At 44.2% G+C, this 20,771-nt stretch overlaps 1 protein-coding gene and 1 long non-coding RNA gene across 3 annotated transcripts in view; one reads left to right on the top strand and one right to left on the bottom strand.

The window, feature by feature from the left end:
* Window positions 1–261: 261 nt before the first annotated feature.
* Window positions 262–1,317, bottom strand: Gm52008 (predicted gene, 52008). The gene has a single exon (XM_030247053.1). It carries the CDS (start codon window positions 1,315–1,317, stop codon window positions 262–264), a length of 1,056 nt encoding a protein of 351 aa, XP_030102913.1.
* Window positions 1,318–12,536: 11,219 nt separating this feature from the next.
* Gm16086 overlaps window positions 12,537–20,771 on the top strand; it is a 28,957-nt gene continuing 20,722 nt past the window's right edge. For both annotated transcript variants that reach the window (XR_381903.3, XR_381902.3), the window contains exon 1: window positions 12,537–12,902. This is a non-coding gene — a long non-coding RNA (predicted gene 16086). The remainder of the gene's footprint in view (window positions 12,903–20,771) is intronic.

Below are 20,771 nucleotides of genomic sequence, written 5' to 3'. Positions count from 1 at the left end.
TTAATCCCTGGTTGAAGAAAGGTAATGCTTTGACAGATGTGCGCCTCCTACTTCCCTCCCGGCCATGTCTCAACAACAAACCTTTATTTCTGCTTCTCGGCTGTAGCCGGCAAGAGAAAAAACGAGGAGAGCAATAAAGCAGTCAGAAATCTCAGGAGCCAGGCGGCGACGCAATCGTAATGACAGATTTTTAATGTGGCGAGAGAGATTGACAGGGAAATGTCTTCGGAGCAAACACTCACCAGATGGAATGCAAACAGTTTATTGGAGGAGAGAGGTACGCCTGAACCATGGAGAGGGCAGGCACAAGGTGGGCTTCTGCTGTGCTGAGAGGCAGGCCAGAGAGAGGAAAGGGAGTGGGGGGGGAAGAGGAGGAGGAGGTGGAAGGAAAAGATGGGAGGGAGGGGAAGAGGAGGAGGAGGAGAAAAAGGAGGAAAAGGAAGAGGAGGAAAGGGATGTGGAGGAGGAAGAAGAGGAAGAGGAGGAAAAGAAGATGGAGGAAGAGGAGGAAGAAGAGGAGAAGGAAAGGGATGTGGAGGAGGAAGAAGAGGAAGAGGAGGAAAAGAAGATGGAGGAAGAGGAGGAAGAAGAGGAAGAGGAGGAAAAGAAGATGGAGGAAGAGGAGGAAGAAGAGGAGAAGGAAAGGGAGGTGGAGGAGGAGGAAAAGGAGGAAAAGGAAGAGGAGGAGGAAGAAGAGGAAGAGGAGGAAAGGGAGGAGGAAAAGAAGATGGAGGAAGAGGAGGAAGAAGAGGAAGAAGAGGAGAAGGAAAGGGAGGTGGAGGAGGAGGAGAAAGAGGAAGAGGAGGAACAGAAAGAGGAGGAGGAGGAGGAGGAAGAGAAAGGGGAAGGGGGGGAGGAGGAAGAGGAAGAGGAGGAAAAGAAGATGGAGGAAGAGGAGGAAGAAGAGGAAGAGGAGGAAAAGAAGATGGAGGAAGAGGAGGAAGAAGAGGAGAAGGAAAGGGAGGTGGAGGAGGAGGAAAAGGAGGAAAAGGAAGAGGAGGAGGAAGAAGAGGAAGAGGAGGAAAGGGAGGAGGAAAAGAAGATGGAGGAAGAGGAGGAAGAAGAGGAAGAAGAGGAGAAGGAAAGGGAGGTGGAGGAGGAGGAGAAAGAGGAAGAGGAGGAACAGAAAGAGGAGGAGGAGGAGGAGGAAGAGAAAGGGGAAGGGGGGGAGGAGGAAGAGGAAGAGGAAGAGGAAGAGGAAGAGGAAGAGGAAGAGGAAGAGGAAGAGGAAGAGGAAGAGGAAGAGGAGGAAGCTGGTAGTTCTGTCCTGGGAAGCCCCCCGAGACATTCAGGGAAAAGAATGATATCTCCTGGCATCTCAAACTGGGTTCCATTATGAGTCCCCCAAAGTGGAGGACCGATGAGAACAAGTCTGTATAAAAAGACCAGGATTCAGGATAAGAGCTTTGTGAGTCAGGCCTGGTAGTGCACACCGGTCCTCTCTCATTGGGCAAAGTCTGGCAGGAGGGTTACCATGATGTGTAGGCCAGCCTAGGCTGTGCAGTGTCTGGAACAAACAGAAATGAAGAGGAGGGTGAGGACTGATGGGAGAGCTGCCACTTGGTGGAACTGTGACCCGTGGTGCCCCTCCGGGAGCTTCATGTGCCTCTGGAAGGCAATGGGGCAAGTGGCAGATGTTTCTACTCTAAGTCTTTTTTTGCATCTACTTGGTTTCAGGGGTTGCGGGCACCAGGCTCTGAATCCAGGAAAGGGAGGTCAGGTCCTGCCTTGGTGCAGTGAGATGCATATTAGAGCATCCAGACATTAGGGGTCTGTGCAAACAACAAAATAATTAGCCATTGAATGTCATATGTGCATAAATGCCTAGCTATGTATCTGTCATCTGTAGTACCAATCTATCCCTCCAGTCGTCTGCCCACCATGTTCTGTGAGACTGTTTATACCACAAAACAAAATGAATGCCATAGGAACCCTGGAGTCACCACTGTCATGGGAGAGTAGTCAGAATCCTGACTCAAAATTCAAAATTGCTGAGTGCTGTCCTGAGCCTTGTCTGACCTTGAAGCCATCATTTCTTTTGGCTAGCCTCAGTTTCTCCATTTAGGAAATCAGGTACTCCCTGCTTCCTTGTACACTAACAGTTTAGGATGCTAAGTCCAAATCCAGTGGCTAGTCCCCAGACTATAGAGCCCCCTCCCCACCTTTCTCTTTCCCACTCATGACAGAGTCTCACTATGTATCCCTGGCTCTCCTCGATGGAACTTTTTATGCAAACTGTGCTGGTCTCAAACTCACCTTCCTGCCTGTCTCCAGAAAGCAGAGATTCTAGGCATATACAACCACCAAACCTGGGGGAGAGGGCAGGGACCTCTCAAACAAAGCAACAGCATACAAAGCAATTACCAACTAACTGAGTGCCTGTGCCTGGTATGATGCACGCACGAATTCCTCTTCTCTTTAGAAAATCCTGGTTTGAGAAAAAGTTGTCCCTAGTAGGGGTAGAAAGCAATAATGGAACTAGAGGTTTCTGAGAGACTGCAAGCCAAGACCTGTTATCGCAACCACATGGGAAAATGGGAGATGGGACTCTGTGAGGTTCTACACTGGCTAGCTCACCATGGGAATGGAAGCTGAATAAGAGAGGAGTAAGCAAAAGAAAGAGAGGCCAGAAAGACCAATAAGCAAAACTAAGAGTATCCTAGCATTGTGGGCTGCCCCTTTCTTAGGCCCAAAGAGACGGTAAGCGTCATGAAGTAGTGCCTTTCTTGAGGTTGGGGGAGGTATGTGTCCAGACTGGCAGGGTGAGGCAGGACCTTTGAGTCACATTTTTATAATGTGATCCTGAAAGCTGGGGGTTGGGGGTTGAAAGAAGCCTTAGGATCAATGTGTCACCTGTATCTGGAATCGCATACCAGGCTGGCTTGCTAGCCATGCCTCCTCTTGCCCAGTCTTATGGCTTCAGAATATATCTCCAGAAGACTTTGTTCCACCTAGTATTTCTACTTTTGTCTTAAATCAAATGGTTAAGTAAGCATTTTTTTGTTTGTCATAAGCTACTTACCGTTCATTGGGTATTCATGTGGTGTCCTGTCTATGGGATCTGCTTAAAAAATTAAAACCCTTCTTGGCTTGAAAATCTGGGTGAGTAGGGAGCACGTGGCTCAAAAGCTAAACAGGTGACAAACAGGCATCTGGGCTGTTGGATCTAGAAACAATGGGTCTAGCTGGATTTACTTATTTTTGAAAAGTGCTGCAATAAATTCTTGCTTTGTGTTTTTACTACATTTCCAAGTTGAATTGAAATCCGAGGGCAGAAAGCCTTTCTCAATCTTGTCCCTTTAGAAGAAAACAATAGGGACCAGAGGTGGCACTCAGTGGTGGGTGCTTGGGTAGGATACAGGGGGCCTTGGGTGCCACTCTAAGCATCAGGAAGAGGGGACTGGGAGAAGGGGATGGAAGGAAAACAGGAGAGAGGAAGACAGTGGGAAGGGGGGGAGGGAGAAGAGGAAGAGGCCAAGAGAGAACAGGAAGGGAACAGAGTGGGGTAGAAAAGAGGAAAGTGTGGGGAAGCTGGGAGTGAGAAGACAGAAGTGGGGGAAGGAAAAATTAAGAAAGGAGAGGGAGGAGGAGAAGAAGGGAGGAGAGCAGAGGGGAGAGGAGAGGAAGAAAGAAGGGAAGGGGAAGAAGAAGGGAGAGATGGAACAGGAGTTCAACCAACTGGTACCAAAGGGTTCTAGGTCCCACCCACTTCCCAGCTACATCTGGAGGCCAGCGGTGTTCATTAGACCCTCAGGATGCTCTCCTTCCACTGGACGCAAAGTTCCCAGAGTTATACAAACGCCGAGAGTGTGACTGGTAACGTGACAGATAAGCACAGGGTACGTCCAGTCGGATCCTGGTTACACTCATGAATCCTTATCCAAATCATGTTATCAGCTGTGAGGACCGTTCCCCAGCCTTTTGCTATCCACCCACCCAAACACTGATGAATTTCCAGACCCACATCTTGATCAAAATGGATTCGAACAATTTGGGCTCAAAATATGCACGAGTTTCTTCCTGCTTCATGATAAAATCCTCCATTGTGCCCACTCCCTGACTTCCTGCACATGGGTGTGTGTGGGGGGGGGGGGGGGTGGGGGAGGCGGTATGGGAACGTCATGATGATAGTTAACTTTGCTTTTGTATAGATTGTGACGCATGATCACTGGTCATTTGTGGTGGTCTTCTCTTTTCTCTTTTTTTTTTTTTAATTTTTTTTCTCTGCTAGGCAGGCAGGAGCCAGGTGAGGATTAAACTGGCCTGTGTTTCAGAGGTTGTTCAAGTGTTGTCATTTGGGTTGGATGGCCTCCTCTGTCCCCTTAATGTTCCTGAGTTTCTTCCACTCATAGAGGAATAGAGGGTTGGGTGTAGGTCTGGGGTCACTTGATCTAGAGCCTAGTTGTGTAGCACACAGACACAGTTCAGAAAATGACCTAACCCTTATTTTATTGACCTAAGAGACCTAAATCTTAAAGTTGCCACATATTATATACATAGACTAATTTTAAAAAATTGTTTGTGTCTGCATGTATGTGTGAATGTGTTTGTGCGTACATGCATGTATATGTTTGGCTTATATGTGCATTTATGTGTGCGTGTGTGTGTGTCCATGTGTGCATGGAGTTGCTTACTCATGCGCATGCCTCTGGAGAACATAGGTTGACAGTAAGCGTCTCCCTTTATCACTCCTCAGAACACTTTTGAGATGGAATCTCTTTGGGCTCACAGCTCCCAGTTTTAGCTAGGCAGGCTGATGGGTTCCCAGGGTCTGTACCACCACACCCTCAGCACTGGGATTTCAAGTCCATGCTACCACCTCAGGCTTTTATATGAGTTCTGGGCCCTTGAATGTATCTGCACAACAAACTCGCTACCTTCTCAGGCAGGAGTTCTCAACCTGTGGGTCCTGACCCCCTTGCGTGTCGAATGAGCTTCTTACAGAGGTCAAGTAGATATCCTGAAGATCAGATATTCCTACTGTGATTTGTAACAGTAGCAATATTGCAGCCATGAAATAGCAATGGAATAACTATAGTTGAGGGTCGCCAAATGAGGAACTGTTATACAGGGTCACAGCATAAGGAAGGTTGAGAACCACTTAGTGTTCAAGCTATGTCTTAAATCCAGTGCAGTTAGAAACTAGCATGAGACTGACTTGGGGAGAGCTGGTTCACTTGTTCCCTTGCTAGAAGTTTTACATTTAAAAAAATGTCGAAGATGTGCAAAGCAGAAAGCGTATGGGTGGGACTGCTCAACAGGTCTGGCTGCCTTTGTAGCAGTAAGCAACAAACGCATGCGCACTTTTGCTTATGTCTACGCATATCTTCACAGCATCTGGGCTGTCCAGTGTTCGGGTTCACTTCTGATTCTTTGCCACACATTATAAAGCCTAATATCACAACATGATGATCAATTTTAAACATCCTCCTTTCCAACTTCAGCTTTAGCTACGGAGAGTGGTTTTGTTGGGCTGAAAGTGAGTCCTGGAATCATTTGGAGTCCACCGTGTTCCCTTGCTCCCTTCCTTTATTCAAGTCTCTGTTTCCTTTACTCACACTGTCAGTGTGTATCCTTGGCAGTGGATCCTGATCCATTCTGATCATTACTCTGTTGAAATGTTTGGAGCAGGGAACGGGCTGGCACCAGGAAGATGGGGTGGAGAGATTGTGACACGGGGAGGAGTGTGTGGAGCACTGGCTTCGGGGCTGGACACAGGGCAGGTGCCCTCATGAGCTCAGTGGCTACAGTTACCTGCACCAGATGGAGGTCAAAAGCCAGCATGGATTAGGGCAGGGCTCCCGTGAACCTAGAGGGCGCACACCTAGCTCCCTAGCTATTGGCAATTGGTGGCCAATGTATGAGGGAGCAGGGCTCTTCTCTGGGACTCTGGCCACTGGTAGGGTCCCCACACTTTATTGGATTATCTCTCAGTCATGCAATAAGGGCAGTGCTAATTGGACTCTGGTGTTTATGAGAGAGAGAGAGAGAGAGAGAGAGAGAGAGAGAGAGAGAGAGAGAGAGAGAGAACATGAAGTGGTGAAAGAATGCACTGAGGGTCAGGGAGAACTCTGGGGGTTGTGGACATGATATACAAAATATATTGTATACACATGAAATTTTCAAAGTTGACATCTAACTGATTATTAAAATATTTAATAAACCACATTATTAATTCAGCAGAAGAAAGGCTATTATCCCATCAGTGTCACTTGGAGTCTAAGGAGATTTCATCTTTGCACATATTATTCAATGTGCTCTTATTCATCTTGATATGTGTGCTTCACTCCTTTTTAAATAAAATACACAGAATCCTGGAGCTGTGTTTGACCTGGAGTGACCAGTGTTCACTGGCCTTACAGCTTATATGTTATTTTATTTTAATCAGGTCTAAGCATTTACTTACCATGAATCATCTGAGCCTATTTATGCAAGCTACCTCTTACATTTGCCACATGTGCTGAAAATGTTTTGTTTATTAATTTATTCAATAAGTATTTTATCTCTATCTTGTCACATCCCCACAGTATTTGTTTTTTAAAAAATATATTTGGCTTCTCTCTCTTTCAGGCTAATTTACCTTTGAAACTGAGCAGGTTACAGCTAAGACACATTTCAAGCTTCATGCAGTATTTATGGGATGAATTGAATTTTGGAAAATACCAGCCAACTAAATTATATTATTAGGCACAATCCTATTTTGTTTGTGCCTTACACTTTCTAGGCAGTTTGCTGTGTTTCTGGGGTATTTTGAAACCCTTTCTATGGCAGATGGATGCTAGTAATACACCTATTTTTCTACACACAGTTAATGGTACTAAGCAAACAAGGACTGGAATATGTTTTGCATTTATTTTCAGGGCGCCGTGCGTTTGGCTTCTTCTCCGGGAATCAGAGGCAGTGATGGCGGAGATGATGACAACGGAGACAACTGCGGTTCAGGCTGGGTCTGCCGGCAGCCTTCTGAGCTCTGGGTCATTCTCCATTTTCCCACTTTCTAGTGCATAGGCTGGGGTGACAGGACAGCTCCCTGCCCTCACCTGCCTGCACGGGATGGGGAAGCGATCCGCTATTCCACATCTTTTTCCCTTCCGAAAGCATGAGAAGGTCCCATGCCGAGGCACCCAAGGAAAGCTGGAAAAGTGTGCGTCCTAGGCCAAAGGCCCTCCTGCCCGTCTGCAGCACTGAGCCGAGCCGCATCAACCCTGACTTTGAGTGGCAAATTACAGCCTGCCTGTGTAATAGCTCTCCATCTTATTTATTCATTTTTTTTGAATTCCTAAAAAAAAAATCATGGCAAGAAGATCAGCATGGCCCCCTGCCCCCCGCACTGTGGAAGTTTGATAATGTATGTCCTAACCGCTTAATTGATTGATTACCTCGCTCCAGCTTCCTGAGGTACCAAATTTATCTCTAATAGCCAGCGTCAGGCTCGGCAGGCAACCGTGGGGGGGATGGGGGTCCCTTGGTGTCGATTTGCTCTTAACTGGAAAGTCATTACCACTTAATACATGTAGATTGTGTTGAAAGAAAATTATGTGTAATGAAATGAGGGGGAAATTAGTGGAGTGTTATGGGCGAAAGCAGATGTTAGTGAGGAATTATGCTAGCAGAGATAATCACCTTCGCTGGTATTGTGTGTGCTGGGGTGTTAACTCAGGGAGAGGCCGGCAGAGAGCTAAGCCAGTGTATTGTTGGGCCCAGATTCGCCCCCAGAACCTCAGTGATGAACTGGACTTGGATGCTGAGCCCCTCGAGCTGGGCTCACCCACATCTGTATCTCTTTCTTGTTGGCTTTTTGAGGTGCTAGGACTCAAAGCATTTACCTGCTGGCACTTACAGAGGCAGCATGGAGTCACTCATGAGGCCTGAGGACAGCAATCCACTTTCACTCTTGCATTAGCTGAGTCTATTCAAAACATGACAGATTCAAAACAAACAAACAAACAAACAAACAGAAAAACAGGAGCAACAAAAAGCAACAAACTAACAAATGACAAGAGGCTCTGAGACCTTTTGTTAATGGTCTTATCCCAAAGAGAGGTATTTAAGTGCACATGGGTGACGCCAGAAAAATTAGATTCCTTGTTTCTGTGTCCTGGGATGCTGAGGAAAGTGACAAATATTTACAGTCCCCACCTCTCTGGAGTGCCTGCTACCAGGGCTACACAGAGATAAAAGTCTCCGTGCATAGTTACAGCTACTAGGAGACAGAGGGAAATCTGGCCCTTAGCTCAGGGTCAGCTGATATTTCAGAGGCCACACGGAATTTGCAGGACTCTAGAGTCTAAAGGCTGTGAGGTAACACCACACAGTGACCACTGTCTCAGCATAGGGTAGGCAGGCACATGCAGGTGTTCCATGATGCCCTCAGGGTCTGGGTGAGGCTCAGGGCAAGGCTGCTTCTGTGGTCTACAGCCATGAATAGAAACTCTCATATCATTTGCAGTGCCATGGTGGAGAGGCCCATGGTCCCACCCACAGCATCACAAAGATCAATGAGCCGAGTGGATACAAATGGTACTGAGCATCTTAAATGGAGTTTCTAATAGGAAAGTAGACACCTCAGGGCTTGCAGGCTCTGGGCTTAAAGGTTAGGGGTAAGTCTGTTTTATGACTATGTTGGGTAAATAAGTCCTCCAACCAGTGTTCAACAGCTTGATAGTACAAATCTCCAGTATACTGCATACAATGCCTAGTGCTTCTAGGCACTCAGTAGTTGACATTCATAGGTTATGAGAATGACAGTTTTGCATAGAAGTATACATGTTAAATTATGCCTAATAGATATAGGCAGATATGCACATATGCACACACATATAGATGGATAGATAGATGAGAGAGAGAGAAAGAAAGAGAGAAACAGACTGGAAGAATGAGATGAGAAAAAGAAAAAAAGAGAAATTATATGATAGATAGATATAGAGATAGATAGAGATATATGTAGATAGATGATAGATTGATAGATTATGGATAACTAGATATAGGTAGATAGACAGAATATAGCAGATCATTTAAAATGTTTTTAAAATAGTTCTTTAAATAGAGCATCCATTCATAGGCTTGTCTTAGTTGCTTAATGCAGCGAGTGTCCAGATGACCTCCAGAGACTTTTGTAAGTCATGACATAAGGCTGTCTTACTACTTGAGATCTGTGAAGGTATATACTCTACACACACACACACACACACACACACACACACACACACACACACACACTCTCACACACACACACAGTGTTCTGGCAAGGACTGACAGAAAGCCAAAGGATCAAAAGTTAAGTTAACAAATTTCATTCCTCTAGGCTGAAGGTGCCATTACAGAAAGCAACAATGGCTGGGCAGACTTAAAAATCCAGTTAGAAATAGCAAGGATTTTCCTCCAGTCCAAGGTAAATGTTAAGACAGCAACCCTCTGGGTTCATTGAGAGCTGGCACTCATCCAGTTCTGGTGAGACCATGCAATTCACTGGAGTTGGGAAGTTGGTGTGAGAGCTTCCGAGGGTCGAGTTGAAGTCTCAGCAATGCTCATACATGAAATCAGGGCTGGACTGTGTATCAGAGGATTAAGGCAAGGGGACAGAAGCCTCCACGGGTAAGGTGATCACTGTAAGAACATGAGGACCTGAGTTCACATCCCCAGAAAACATATAAAAACTAGTGTGACAATTTGTGTTCATAATGCCCTGGAACACAAACCTTGGCCCTCACTGGTGAGCCAGCCTAGTCCAGGGGAAATCTCCAGGTTCAGCGAAAGACCTTGGCTTGAAAAATGAGGTGAGCAGTGATGGAGGAAGACACTCATGCTTGCACAGGCTACACGCCTGAGAATAAATGAATGACTGAGCAAATGATGGATGGATGGATGAATAAACACAATGCTCAGAAAAAAATCTGGAAGGCAGAATTTAATAGATACAACACACACCATGCACACACCAGCACCAAAACTCACCCATAATCAATCTCCTCACTGAGGGAAAGCACCGACCGAGAAGTCTTCCATGGAACATTTATGGGTGAGTGTGTACACAGGTAGTCATGTGCACGCCCATGTGTACACACATAGATTTGCATGTCTCCATTGTTCTAAAGAAGCTCCCGCTGGACAGCTGAGTAAATTCACTGTAACGCAATAGGATGTCTTTAGAGGTTTTTCATTACAATCCGGCAATGGACAGCCATGTGTAATATATAGTGAATCTCTGATGATTTTCTCTTAAGGTAAATTCCTAAAATATGCATCACTGTGTCATGTCATGTTTTATAAAGATGACAGGCACCAGAGTTAGTAGCTTCAGCATACAATTCAGGAAAGAAAATGGGCATCGACTTGTGTTAGTTCTCTTTGCAAAAACAAACAAACAAACTTACAAACACCCCAAGCTTTGCTGGTTGGCTTCAGAACATGTAGGGGCTAGCCAACATCTGCATGCCTGCAGACCCAGTATTCCAGAGGTAGAACAGGAGAGCGGGGCATCAGAGAGCACTCTCAGCTACACAGAGACTCGAGGGCAACTTGGACCCTCCTTTAAATAAAACAACACTCGCATAGCTTCACACTGTCTACGGGCCATGTGTCATGAACTGACTCTCATTGTAAACATCCAGACGTCCCTCAAATCTATTATCTCTTTAGCACAGCAGTTCTCCTGTGCTGGGTGATCCCCTGGGGGTTGAATTACCCTTTCACAAGGGTATGGCCATGGAAAACACATATAATTAGGTTATGATTCATAACAGTAGCAACAAAAAAATATAATTTTATGGTTGGGGGTCACCACAGCATGAGGAACTGTGTTAAATGGCTGTAGCATTAGGAAGGTTGAGAACCAACCACTGCCTTGACAGGACAGGAAACTCTCTTTACCTATTGACCAATACAGGAGCCTACCATGATTTTGTTGTGACAAACGGCCAACACTGAGACTTTAGCAACAACCTTCACCTTCATGCTAGATCCTTATCGAGATCGGGATCTGTCCATTTTCTGGTTAACGTTTAGTTCCTCATTTGATTCTTTGGATTTCTTTATTGGACCATGGGAGGCTGGGGCCCTGCTGGTCTCAGTAGAAGCTCATCTGTATTCGGGATTATCTAGGGATTCTGGGATCATTGTGCTGGCTGTGGACAGAACCAAGTTCCCGCAGCAGCTGTACAGCTGACCTTGCTGGTGGCGTTTAACTCCATGGTACTAACTTTTATTACCTGACATGCGAGAGTGAATACATCTCCCTGTTCAGGGTCTCTTGAGAAATCATCAGAATATTTAACTAAAGTGGACCAGCATGAAGCCTGGCACATAGCAAGGACGCATGCTGGGATTAGAATGGGTTTAAGTTTCTTTCTCAATCTTTTAAACTTTTTATTTGTTTACATTTGTGTGTATTCCTGCATATGGGTATGATGCATGTATGTGCCTGGTATCTGTGTGTATATATATATGTATGTTCATATGCATTCCCCTGTGTACACACATAGAGGCCAGAGGAGGACATTGGGTGTTCTGCTATATCCTTCTACAGTTTATTCTCAGGACACAGGGTCTCTTGATAAACCTGAAGCTAGGTTTGCAAGCCCCAGTGATCATTCTGTCTCTGCTCCCACGATCCTAAGGTTACAGACCTGCAAAGGCCCCGTGTGGCTCCTGACATATGTGCTAGGATGCAAACTCAGATCCTCAAGATTGCACCACAAGTGTTCTCACCCTCTGAACCATCCTTCCCATCCTTAACTTTTTAAACCCATAAATAACATCTGCAGACACTGTGTTCCTAAACAACTCAGTGCTCCTATTTCTCCTTGCCCGGCTTCACAGCTGAGAGAGCTCTCCAGTAGGAGTCCCGGTCATGTTCCCCCAAGAGGAGAGCTGACTCTCGAAGCCATTGGAAAGCCATGATGGATGTCCCATGACTCAGAGAATAATTAAATCCCTCAGTGCTGGCTGCCATTAAACAGAAGGGGCGCAGTCGTGGCACACGGCTGTTATTATTTATAAATACGCAGCTAACACTTCAGGTCGGCCCACTGCAGATCACTCCCAGCATGGTCCCCATGTGAAGCTGGGCGATGCCTCCCTCTCATCTTCACCAGAATGGCAGAGAAAGGTGGGGCCTTCGATCTGTAGAGAGACGTCACCCACTCCCTATTTCTCAAGTCATTGCCTTTATGGCCTGGGCCTCAGTTTTCCTTTCTGCAGCTGGGATGGAAGTGTCATGGGGCATAAGTATTTACAAACCTTGCAGCTCAGGGTTTGGGGGAAAAGAGCTGGGTCTGACTCTCCAGCTATAACTTTAGAAAGGAGAGTGGGGAAGGCGGAGGCTGAGCAGTTACATATGACTAAAAGAAGCAAGAGAAAAGTCTCAGGCTTGAGGTGGATCCACAACTCGGGAGAATTCCTTTCCTCTTTCTGAAAGCAAACCAATTCTTACTGTCTTAGTTTTGATTCTCTTTTTAACATCAACTTTGCAATACACAGATACACATACACAGATACTTACACAAACACATATATACATACACACACACATACACATGCACACGCACACACATATACAGCAGTAAAGTCTTCTTCAGTCTTCATTTTATATAGACTACTTAACACTGAGGCAAACTGCCATGGCTCTGTGACTCTCTGACATCAAACAGCTCCCAAATGCCACAATGCGCCATCCTCATATTTACTAGCTTCTCTTAGAGTAATTCCTTATTGTCTCTCTTTTCTCGGTTGACTGGTTCCCTGAGGATATAAGGCTCATATCAGCGACCTCTTCTTCCATCCTTCAGAGCAAGTCTAAAAGCAGCTGATTATCATCCTGTTTGTTGGTTCTGAATTGAGCCAGTCCTAAAGGACCAGGACTTCATTTTCTGTTGTGAAGAACACAACACAACACAACACACCAGGTAAGCTATACCGAAACTGACTTGTTTGCCTCGTGATTCTGGCTCAAGGACAAGGGATTGATGGTGACTGTCTTGCTGGCAGATTCCTTAGACACCTCAAGGCATCCAAGGGCAGAGATAGGGAAGGAGCAAGGGGGTGTTGGAAAACTGGCTTTTAGAGTAAACCCATTCTGCTATAATCCATTAGAGACAGCGCATTAAGCCATCAATCTATGAATCACATGAATAGACCGGCCATTCACGGAGGCATAGCCTTAAACCTCTCACCTGGTCTTACCTATTAATAACTCATAATGGAGATTAAATGTTAACATGCATTTCTTGGGGGCTGGGGCAAGCCATGTCGAGCCTCAGCAGCTTTGTGCGTGTTTGATTAAATACCCTACCTCTTGGGAGACACTTTCAGTTTCTTGACAGTGCTCTTGGAGTTTGACAATTGCCAGCAAACCTTAGATAACATTGTTCAACCCCGAACTAAGACACCAGATAGCACATCGGCCTCTATCTATTACTCATTCATAAATATTCACATTGTCTCCGTTTCTGACGAGAGTTTACATTTCATCTCTTTGATGATGAAGTTGATGTCCTGATTTGCTTCTGTCAATGGGATGTAAAATAATGTAATGCTTACAACATTTAAGGGAGAGCATTCTAAAGAAGCCATATGAATGATTGCCTATCCCCTTTTCCACAGCTTTCAGGAAATAATATGTATTAACCTGGATTTCAGATTGTGAAGAGAAACAGATCCAAGTTCCACTAGCTGATTGGAGTAGGGTCCGAAGGCAGAGCTGCAAGCTTCAGCTTATTGAAGCCTTACATGCAATATGGACAACAAATGAGGATCATTTGTTACACAGCACTATTTGGGCACAGCTGACAGTTATAGAGAAGAATGCAACAAGCATTGTTATATTACAAGGTTGAATCCATTAAAGTATCAGAAAGTGTTTAGCTTTAATCACCAAGTGACAGAACAAACTTTCTGGACAGATAATATCTGAAGAGCAGGTCAAATACTGTGGTAGGAGGGATATACATTTGTTTAAATGTTGACAGTATATTTGACGCCAATTCAAGCAAAGTCTTTGGGTAGTACAACAGTTAGTTTGCACAAAGGAATCACTAGAAGAATATGTCCAATGTGCCAGTCCCCTGGGATGGTTTGAATAATGGCCCCCATCAGTTCATATATTTGAATTCCCAATTTGTGGAACTCTTTGGGAGGAATTAGTAGTGTTGCCTTGTTGGAGGGGGTGTGTCACTGGGGTTGAGTTTTGAGATTTCAAAAGCCCAGGACCAGTCAGAGTACCTCTCTGCCCTGCGTTTGCACATCAAGATGTAAGCTTTCAGCTGCTGTCCTCGAGCCATGCCTGTCTGCCTGCTCTGTTTCCCACCATAATGGCCATGGACTCTAACGCTCTGAAACTTTGTCCTAAATAAACTCTTTCATCTATGACTTGCTTTGGTGTCTGCAAGGTGACAGAAAAGTGAATAAGCAGCACCTGCTCATGTTATGGCTGAGTTTTTGCTCTGTGGTGGCATCGAGCTTGGGAACCTTAGCAAACATGAACACTGATCCAAAAGTCACAGCATGGAGTTGTGGGTTCAGGTGCTTCTCAATTGTTCTTTGAACATGAAACACAGTTACCATGTGCCTTCCCATGTACATGCTTACAATATTTATGTTTGTATGTTTTGTTTAGAAGACGCTGTAGATTACATGTGGTCATCCAAACCCCTTCCTTGGCCACTCGAATTGTATAAATTATGTAAAATCGCCTAACTGCTTTGAGAGTTAGTAGTCTCATTCTCCAAACAAAGCAACTATTTGGTGTCATTATTTTAAATAAGAATAAATGAGTTTACATCTGTTTAAATAAAAACAAACAGACAAAAGGGACTAACATAAAATTAAGTAATTTTCCCCCTTCCTCTCCTCTCTCCTTCACTTCTCTCCCTTCCTCTCCCTCTTTCATCTCCTTCCCCTCCTCTCTCCTTCACTTCCTTCCTCTCCTCTCTCTTCCTTTTTCCTGTTCCCCTTTCTTCATTCCTCATGTTTCTTTGAACTACCTCTAATACATTTGCTATTTACATGCTTCAAGATTATTTAAATATGTGTTCAAAGTCCATTAACGGCAAGAACCTAGGGAGAAAGTAATTACATGTGCACAACTGGAAATAGCTGTCTATATCTAGGAACTGTTTCCTGCTCAAATATGCCTGCCATCCTCCTCCCACACTGGTACATTTCATGCATCCCCACTCATTTCAGAATGGCGTTTGTCTCAAGTCAGTTGTTATCTTGAAAACCTAGGGGATGGATACAAAGTTGACGGTTCCATGAGTCATCCAACCTGCCAGTATGGGGGGCTCCTAGAAGATTCTTCATAAATGGGAGACAAGAGAAGATCAGGAGTTTAGGGTTGATTGTGAAGTATGGAATTAGCTAAGATGTGCAAGACTATTTCTTTTGGCCATGAGGCATCTGCTGACAGCTTTGAATCTGCAGTGGTCTTTCTTCTGGAGAGAAACAAGCATTCTGGGCTTTGATCTTTTCTAGTTTGCAAAATTTACAGATAAAGAATTCTTTACAGTGAGAAATAAGCACCAACCATTCATGTTTCAAATTTCAGAGTTTCAAGTTCCCTCTTTTCTCCACATCTCATTTTGTTATAAAATCTTAACGGGACTTTAAAAATTAATTGGAAAGGACACCCCCTGGACCCACCAAGGCAGGTGTGAGCAGTTTGTATCAGTCTGTCCTTAAAGATGAGAAAACTGTTTTAGCAGGTTGAATCAAAGGTGTAACCAAGGTCTTAGAGTTACCATCCAATTAGACTGAAATCCATTAGTAGGGCCATATCCACTTCCATTTAAACCACTTTGAAAAACTCCTGCTGTTGGACAGAACATTTAAACTTATACAACAACAAAGGAAAGGAAAGAGTGAGGAAATCCAGACTTGATAAATCAAGACATTAACATATTTAAATTACTGTATCTCTGTAACCACATTGCCCACAGTATGACTACATTACTGATGTCAACCATGGCTGCCTGAGCATTTTAGGCTTCCATTTTATCTCTTCTCTCCCAAGAAACCTAAAGACATCAGTTACAACCTTACTGAGATGGTGACATACTTGCAGTGGCAAGTGTTTGGACTGAAATGAGTGTGGTACCTGACAGATGGCTACTGTGATGGGCCTGCCTGTTAGGGCTCATCAACCAACTCATCAATCCAAAGAAGAGTTAAAAACCTTCACTTGGGGGACAACAGCAGCCTGGATACTTCAGAAGGCCTTTAGAAAGGACTGACTACTGGTTTATGTGTGTATGTTTGTGAGAGGTATGATTTGTGTGTGTGTGTGTGTGTGTGTGTGTGTGTGTGTGTGTGTGTGTGTGTGTTTTCCATGCATGAGGAGGCACACATGCTTGCTGAGGCTAAGCAGCACTCACAGATTCCTGTATTTATGGCTCTCCACCTTATTAACTTTAGGCAGTGTCTCACTGAACTGGAAGATTGCATTCTCCTCTAGGCTGGCTGGCCAGCGAGCTCTCAGGGTCTGCTGGTCTCTCCCAACGTTGGGGTGATAGGCATGTAAAAGCATGGCTGTCTTTTTTGTGGGTGCTAGGGGTTCAAGCAAAGGTCTTCATGCTTTCAGGGTGGATATTTTTATCCACTGAGCCACCACTTTAGCCCTTGAGCAATTGGTTTTTGATGCTCCGATCAGTGTTGCCTTGTCTGGGCTAAGCTCCTCATAGAGACGGCAAGGCCATCTGATTGTAGGGTTGAATCACATGTCCTCGTTAACCAGGCACAGATTTGCTTTAATGATTCTCTGCAGAGTGACTCATCCAGGATTCTCTCTGCATCCCTTTTGTGCCTGGTCCAGATGTGCATCTAGAACAGGTTTAGTTCAACAATTTCAAAGGGTGGACGCCCACTTTGCACATATGATTAATTCTACATGCGCCTAATTAGACCCACAATTGGCTAATTGCATCCACAATTAGCCAATTGCAGGCCCAATTGGCCACTTGTCCCATAATTTGAAGGTACGAGTGGACAACTGAAGGAACAATTAGATGCATGCCGAGTTTTACATATTTAAAGAGGAGGCTGGGAAGTGAGCTCAGATCAAAATGTAACCGTGGTCTTGGGTGCAAAGCAAAGCGTCCACGGCTGAGAGGGTCTTCCTGGAAGACGGGGAGAGTTCCCTGCGTTTTTCTACCTCATGCAAGCTCCAAAGCCAATGCTTTTTTGTTTGCTTGCTTCTTTTCCTAAATATCTATCAAACAAATCTTCGCTTTGGATCTGCAGGAGCTAAGTTCTTAACCTCCAAGTCTACAAATTACAAGAGTTTCCCACAAAAGCAAATTTCCCTCTGTGGAAAATACAGAGTGCACTGAGCTTAGCCTCTTTGGTGCTTCATATCCCTGCTCCTCTGGAAAGTTTTTCCCATCTCCTCACGCTACTCTCAGGAGCCCGAGAAGAAGTGACACTTTCCTCCCCAAATCTGTATTATCACAATGAGGAATTATAATTTCCCCGAAGTGCAGTGACTTAACCCCACAGCCCCCTCAATCTATGAATACTCTTATCAATACCTCAGACTCCCTTCTCAAATACCTCAGCCAAGGAACCTCAAATCAGGAGCAAGAGCTTAAAGGACCCAGAAATCCTTTGCAAAACCACATGTGGTAGACACGCTGGGAGACACACGCCATTCCTGGGGACTACGGAGGCTCAGGTGAGCCTAATGTGGGCAGTGGCCTTTAGTGGCATTATGGCTTCATAAGGAGGAGGCTTGCTGTGGAGTCTCTTGTTTCTGCACTTTTGGTCTTCAGAAACCGCATTTCTTTATGAGTTGGCTCAGACTCTCAAGCAGGAGTTGAGACACCAGGAATACCTATGCTAAGGCAAAGTACTGAAACCCAGTGAAGATGTCATGGCCCCCAAGGCTCTGGCCCACTGTGTGGTCTAGAGAACACAAGGCTGAGGGGTATTTTCTGAGAACAAAGAATTTCACAAAGGTGAAAAAATACAAATGGAAGGCAGAAAGGCTTGTAGTAAAAGAACTTTCAAAAGACTACTGAACTCCTGAAGTATAACTGACCATGGAATATAGTATAAATATATGCGATAAAATTGATGTCACCATGAAAAAACAAAGCACTGAACCTTAATGCTCTGGTATAGGATGCTAATACACACCTTAGATTTCATCACCCAATTTTCTACTCATAAAACCTTTTATTTTAAAGGTTACTTTCCATGCTGAACTTTCGAACCCCAGTTTGAATTTGCATCTTATTCTGTCTATCAGAGATACTTCACTCACTACTCTGAGCCTCAGGACCCTAGTTTATATAATAAGAGCTGAATTTGGGGGGTCACCCAGGTCTTTCCACCTCCGAATCTCAAGAAAACCAGAGGCTGAACTAAATGTCTCCCCAGTTTTTACTCAGTCTCTAAAGCTCACCACCCAGTCGTCGGAAGATAGGATGCCAAGTTCTAAAGGTCCTGCATTGGTTCATTTTCTGGGATACATCTCTCAACGTTTCCCAGTGAAAAACCAAGGTCAATAATACAACCTAACAGACTCAATAAGGAAGCTCTGTGGGCAGTCTACCGAGGCTGCTGCTCAATAGTCTGGTGCAGTTTGTAAGAACGTAGCCAGGAGCTTTGTCAATGGCTATCATACTGATCGGTCCTTATTGGTATTAATTGTCTCATGCCTACTGCTCACCCACAGATCCCGATAACAAACCCAGGCTGTGTTCCCTGCATCACAGCAGCGGATTTTTTTTTTGTTCTGTTAAAACTTGGGGTTTTGCTTGGAGGGGAGACTAGCAGTGCTGGCCTTCGGGCCGTGCCAGGAAAATGTGTGGGCCAGATGGTAATCCAAGTTGGTCTGATAGAGCGTTTCTATTTCTGTGGATTCTCAAAAACAAACTGACAGGCACGAAGAAAAGCGGTGACTCACAGCCCGCGGGCCCTCGACTTCCAGCTTCTGAGATGCAATTTCCTATTGTCCTGGGAACCCCATTTCTGCAATGATACAACCTCGCACCTCCTATTGCCACCGTCACCACTGGCGTCATCCTAGTTACTGCTGTTAATGCGGACACTTCACCAAGCACTTGCTGTGAGCTGAGGCGGATATTTACTGTCTAGTAAAACAAGCAGATTTACTATAACTGCCTTCTGATGCGCTCACACATCCTTGGTTCCATTCTGTCTATAGTGAAGGTACTTACCTTCACCTAGACTCAGGGAGATTAGGCAACTTCATCACAACCACAAAGATGATGAAGATGTTGGGACCTGAACCTAGGATATGCTTTGTTTCTTCTCTATGATGATGTTTTTCTAAGTGACAGCATCCCAAAGATTATAATTCTCCTGTTGGCATCCACTATTGCATGCATGTACATGAGTATATATATATATATATATATATATATATATATATATATATATATATTCATATATATGAATATATGTATATATTCATATAGATATGACTATGCACAAATGCATATGCCTACGGGTATTATAATTATATCCCCCAGATAAAGGATAACTCTGTTTCATAGGATAAATATTTTCTGGCTTGTGTCTCTCACAAAGCTCAATTTTTTTCCACAGCTATGCTTCTTACCTTAGTAAACAAAGAGAATAAAAATATTGCTCCAAAATTTTTATCATATATAAATGCAGATCTGAGGGCTGGAACATGAGTCATTGATTGAATGAATCTTAGAGTCGAGAGCCTCTGAACTCCTGGGCCAGTTCTCCCACACCATGCTTTATGGGGCAGGCAAGTCCACATTTGTTATCACAATCTCGCTTTCTCCTTCTCATGATGCTGATGCACTTATGATCCTTTGATGCTAAGAAGGCATATAGATCCCCAAAGCATCTCCATGCCAGTGTTCAGGAGCACTCAGAGATGGAGTAATCTAAGTTTCTCAAGTGGTGTTTGTGCATGAGGGTTGGGTGGCAAGGAGACCCCTTCTTCCACCAAGTTTCCATTGGGTTTGGGGACTTTGGATTAACTTCGACTTGGAATGAGCCTCAGCCTCAGAAGAAAAAAAAATTCACCTGTAGCCATCCGAACAGATGGGGAGGCCACCTGATATAGATGCCTTGGTAGTGAGATGGCAAAACACAAAACACTATTTTGGAGCACATTCTAGAAGGGCTTGCCTTATTTTTAGATACTCACTGAGTTGGTTTTACAAAATGAACATTCGGTTTAAAAAAAAATGTATTATCAAATTAATAGCATAACAAGTTTTCAGGGGAGGTTTATTAGAGTCAAATATTTTAAAAGCTGTCATTTAAACAGAAATGGTTGTTAAATTGAGGAGATAATTAGGTACCTGAAATTAATCAAAGTATGTTTTTAAAAATAAACCCCATGTTTGACTCATTGCAGATACATTCAACCTAGCCTGGTTCCCTGGAATATACTTGAAATCAGACATTTTGCAGACATATTTTCAAGATTGTCTTTGACCATCAAAATCCAGTTCTGTCTTTCACAAAGTAGATTCTGCAAAAACAAATGTGCCCCCAAATTAGAAGTCAATCTGTAAGGTATGGGGAGCCAATAGATATCACTATGTGATGTGTAAAGTTGGTGGTACCAAATTAAATACTTTTTAAATTTAATTTTCTTCTAGTACCTGCTTCCTCTCTATTGGTTTCGCTTTATCCCAGTTTTAATTGGCTATTCTGACCTGGGAGGTGTATCACAATTATACCAGCTTAGTGGGCTATGGAAATTAAAGAGTGAGAATAAGGAGATTTGGGCTATTCTCACTATATGAGCTAAGGAGTGAGGTGACATT

Source organism: Mus musculus, chromosome 12 (assembly GCF_000001635.26).
Source record: "Mus musculus strain C57BL/6J chromosome 12, GRCm38.p6 C57BL/6J".
Classification (NCBI taxonomy): domain Eukaryota; kingdom Metazoa; phylum Chordata; class Mammalia; order Rodentia; family Muridae; genus Mus; species Mus musculus.
The sequence above is the reverse complement of the archived record's forward strand: the minus strand, read 5'-3'. Positions and strand labels throughout refer to the sequence as shown.

Coding starts and splice junctions, on each gene's coding strand:
- Gm52008 (XM_030247053.1), bottom strand. CDS start 1,317: ATGCCAGGAGATATCATTCTTTTCCCTGAATGTCTCGGGGGGCTTCCC.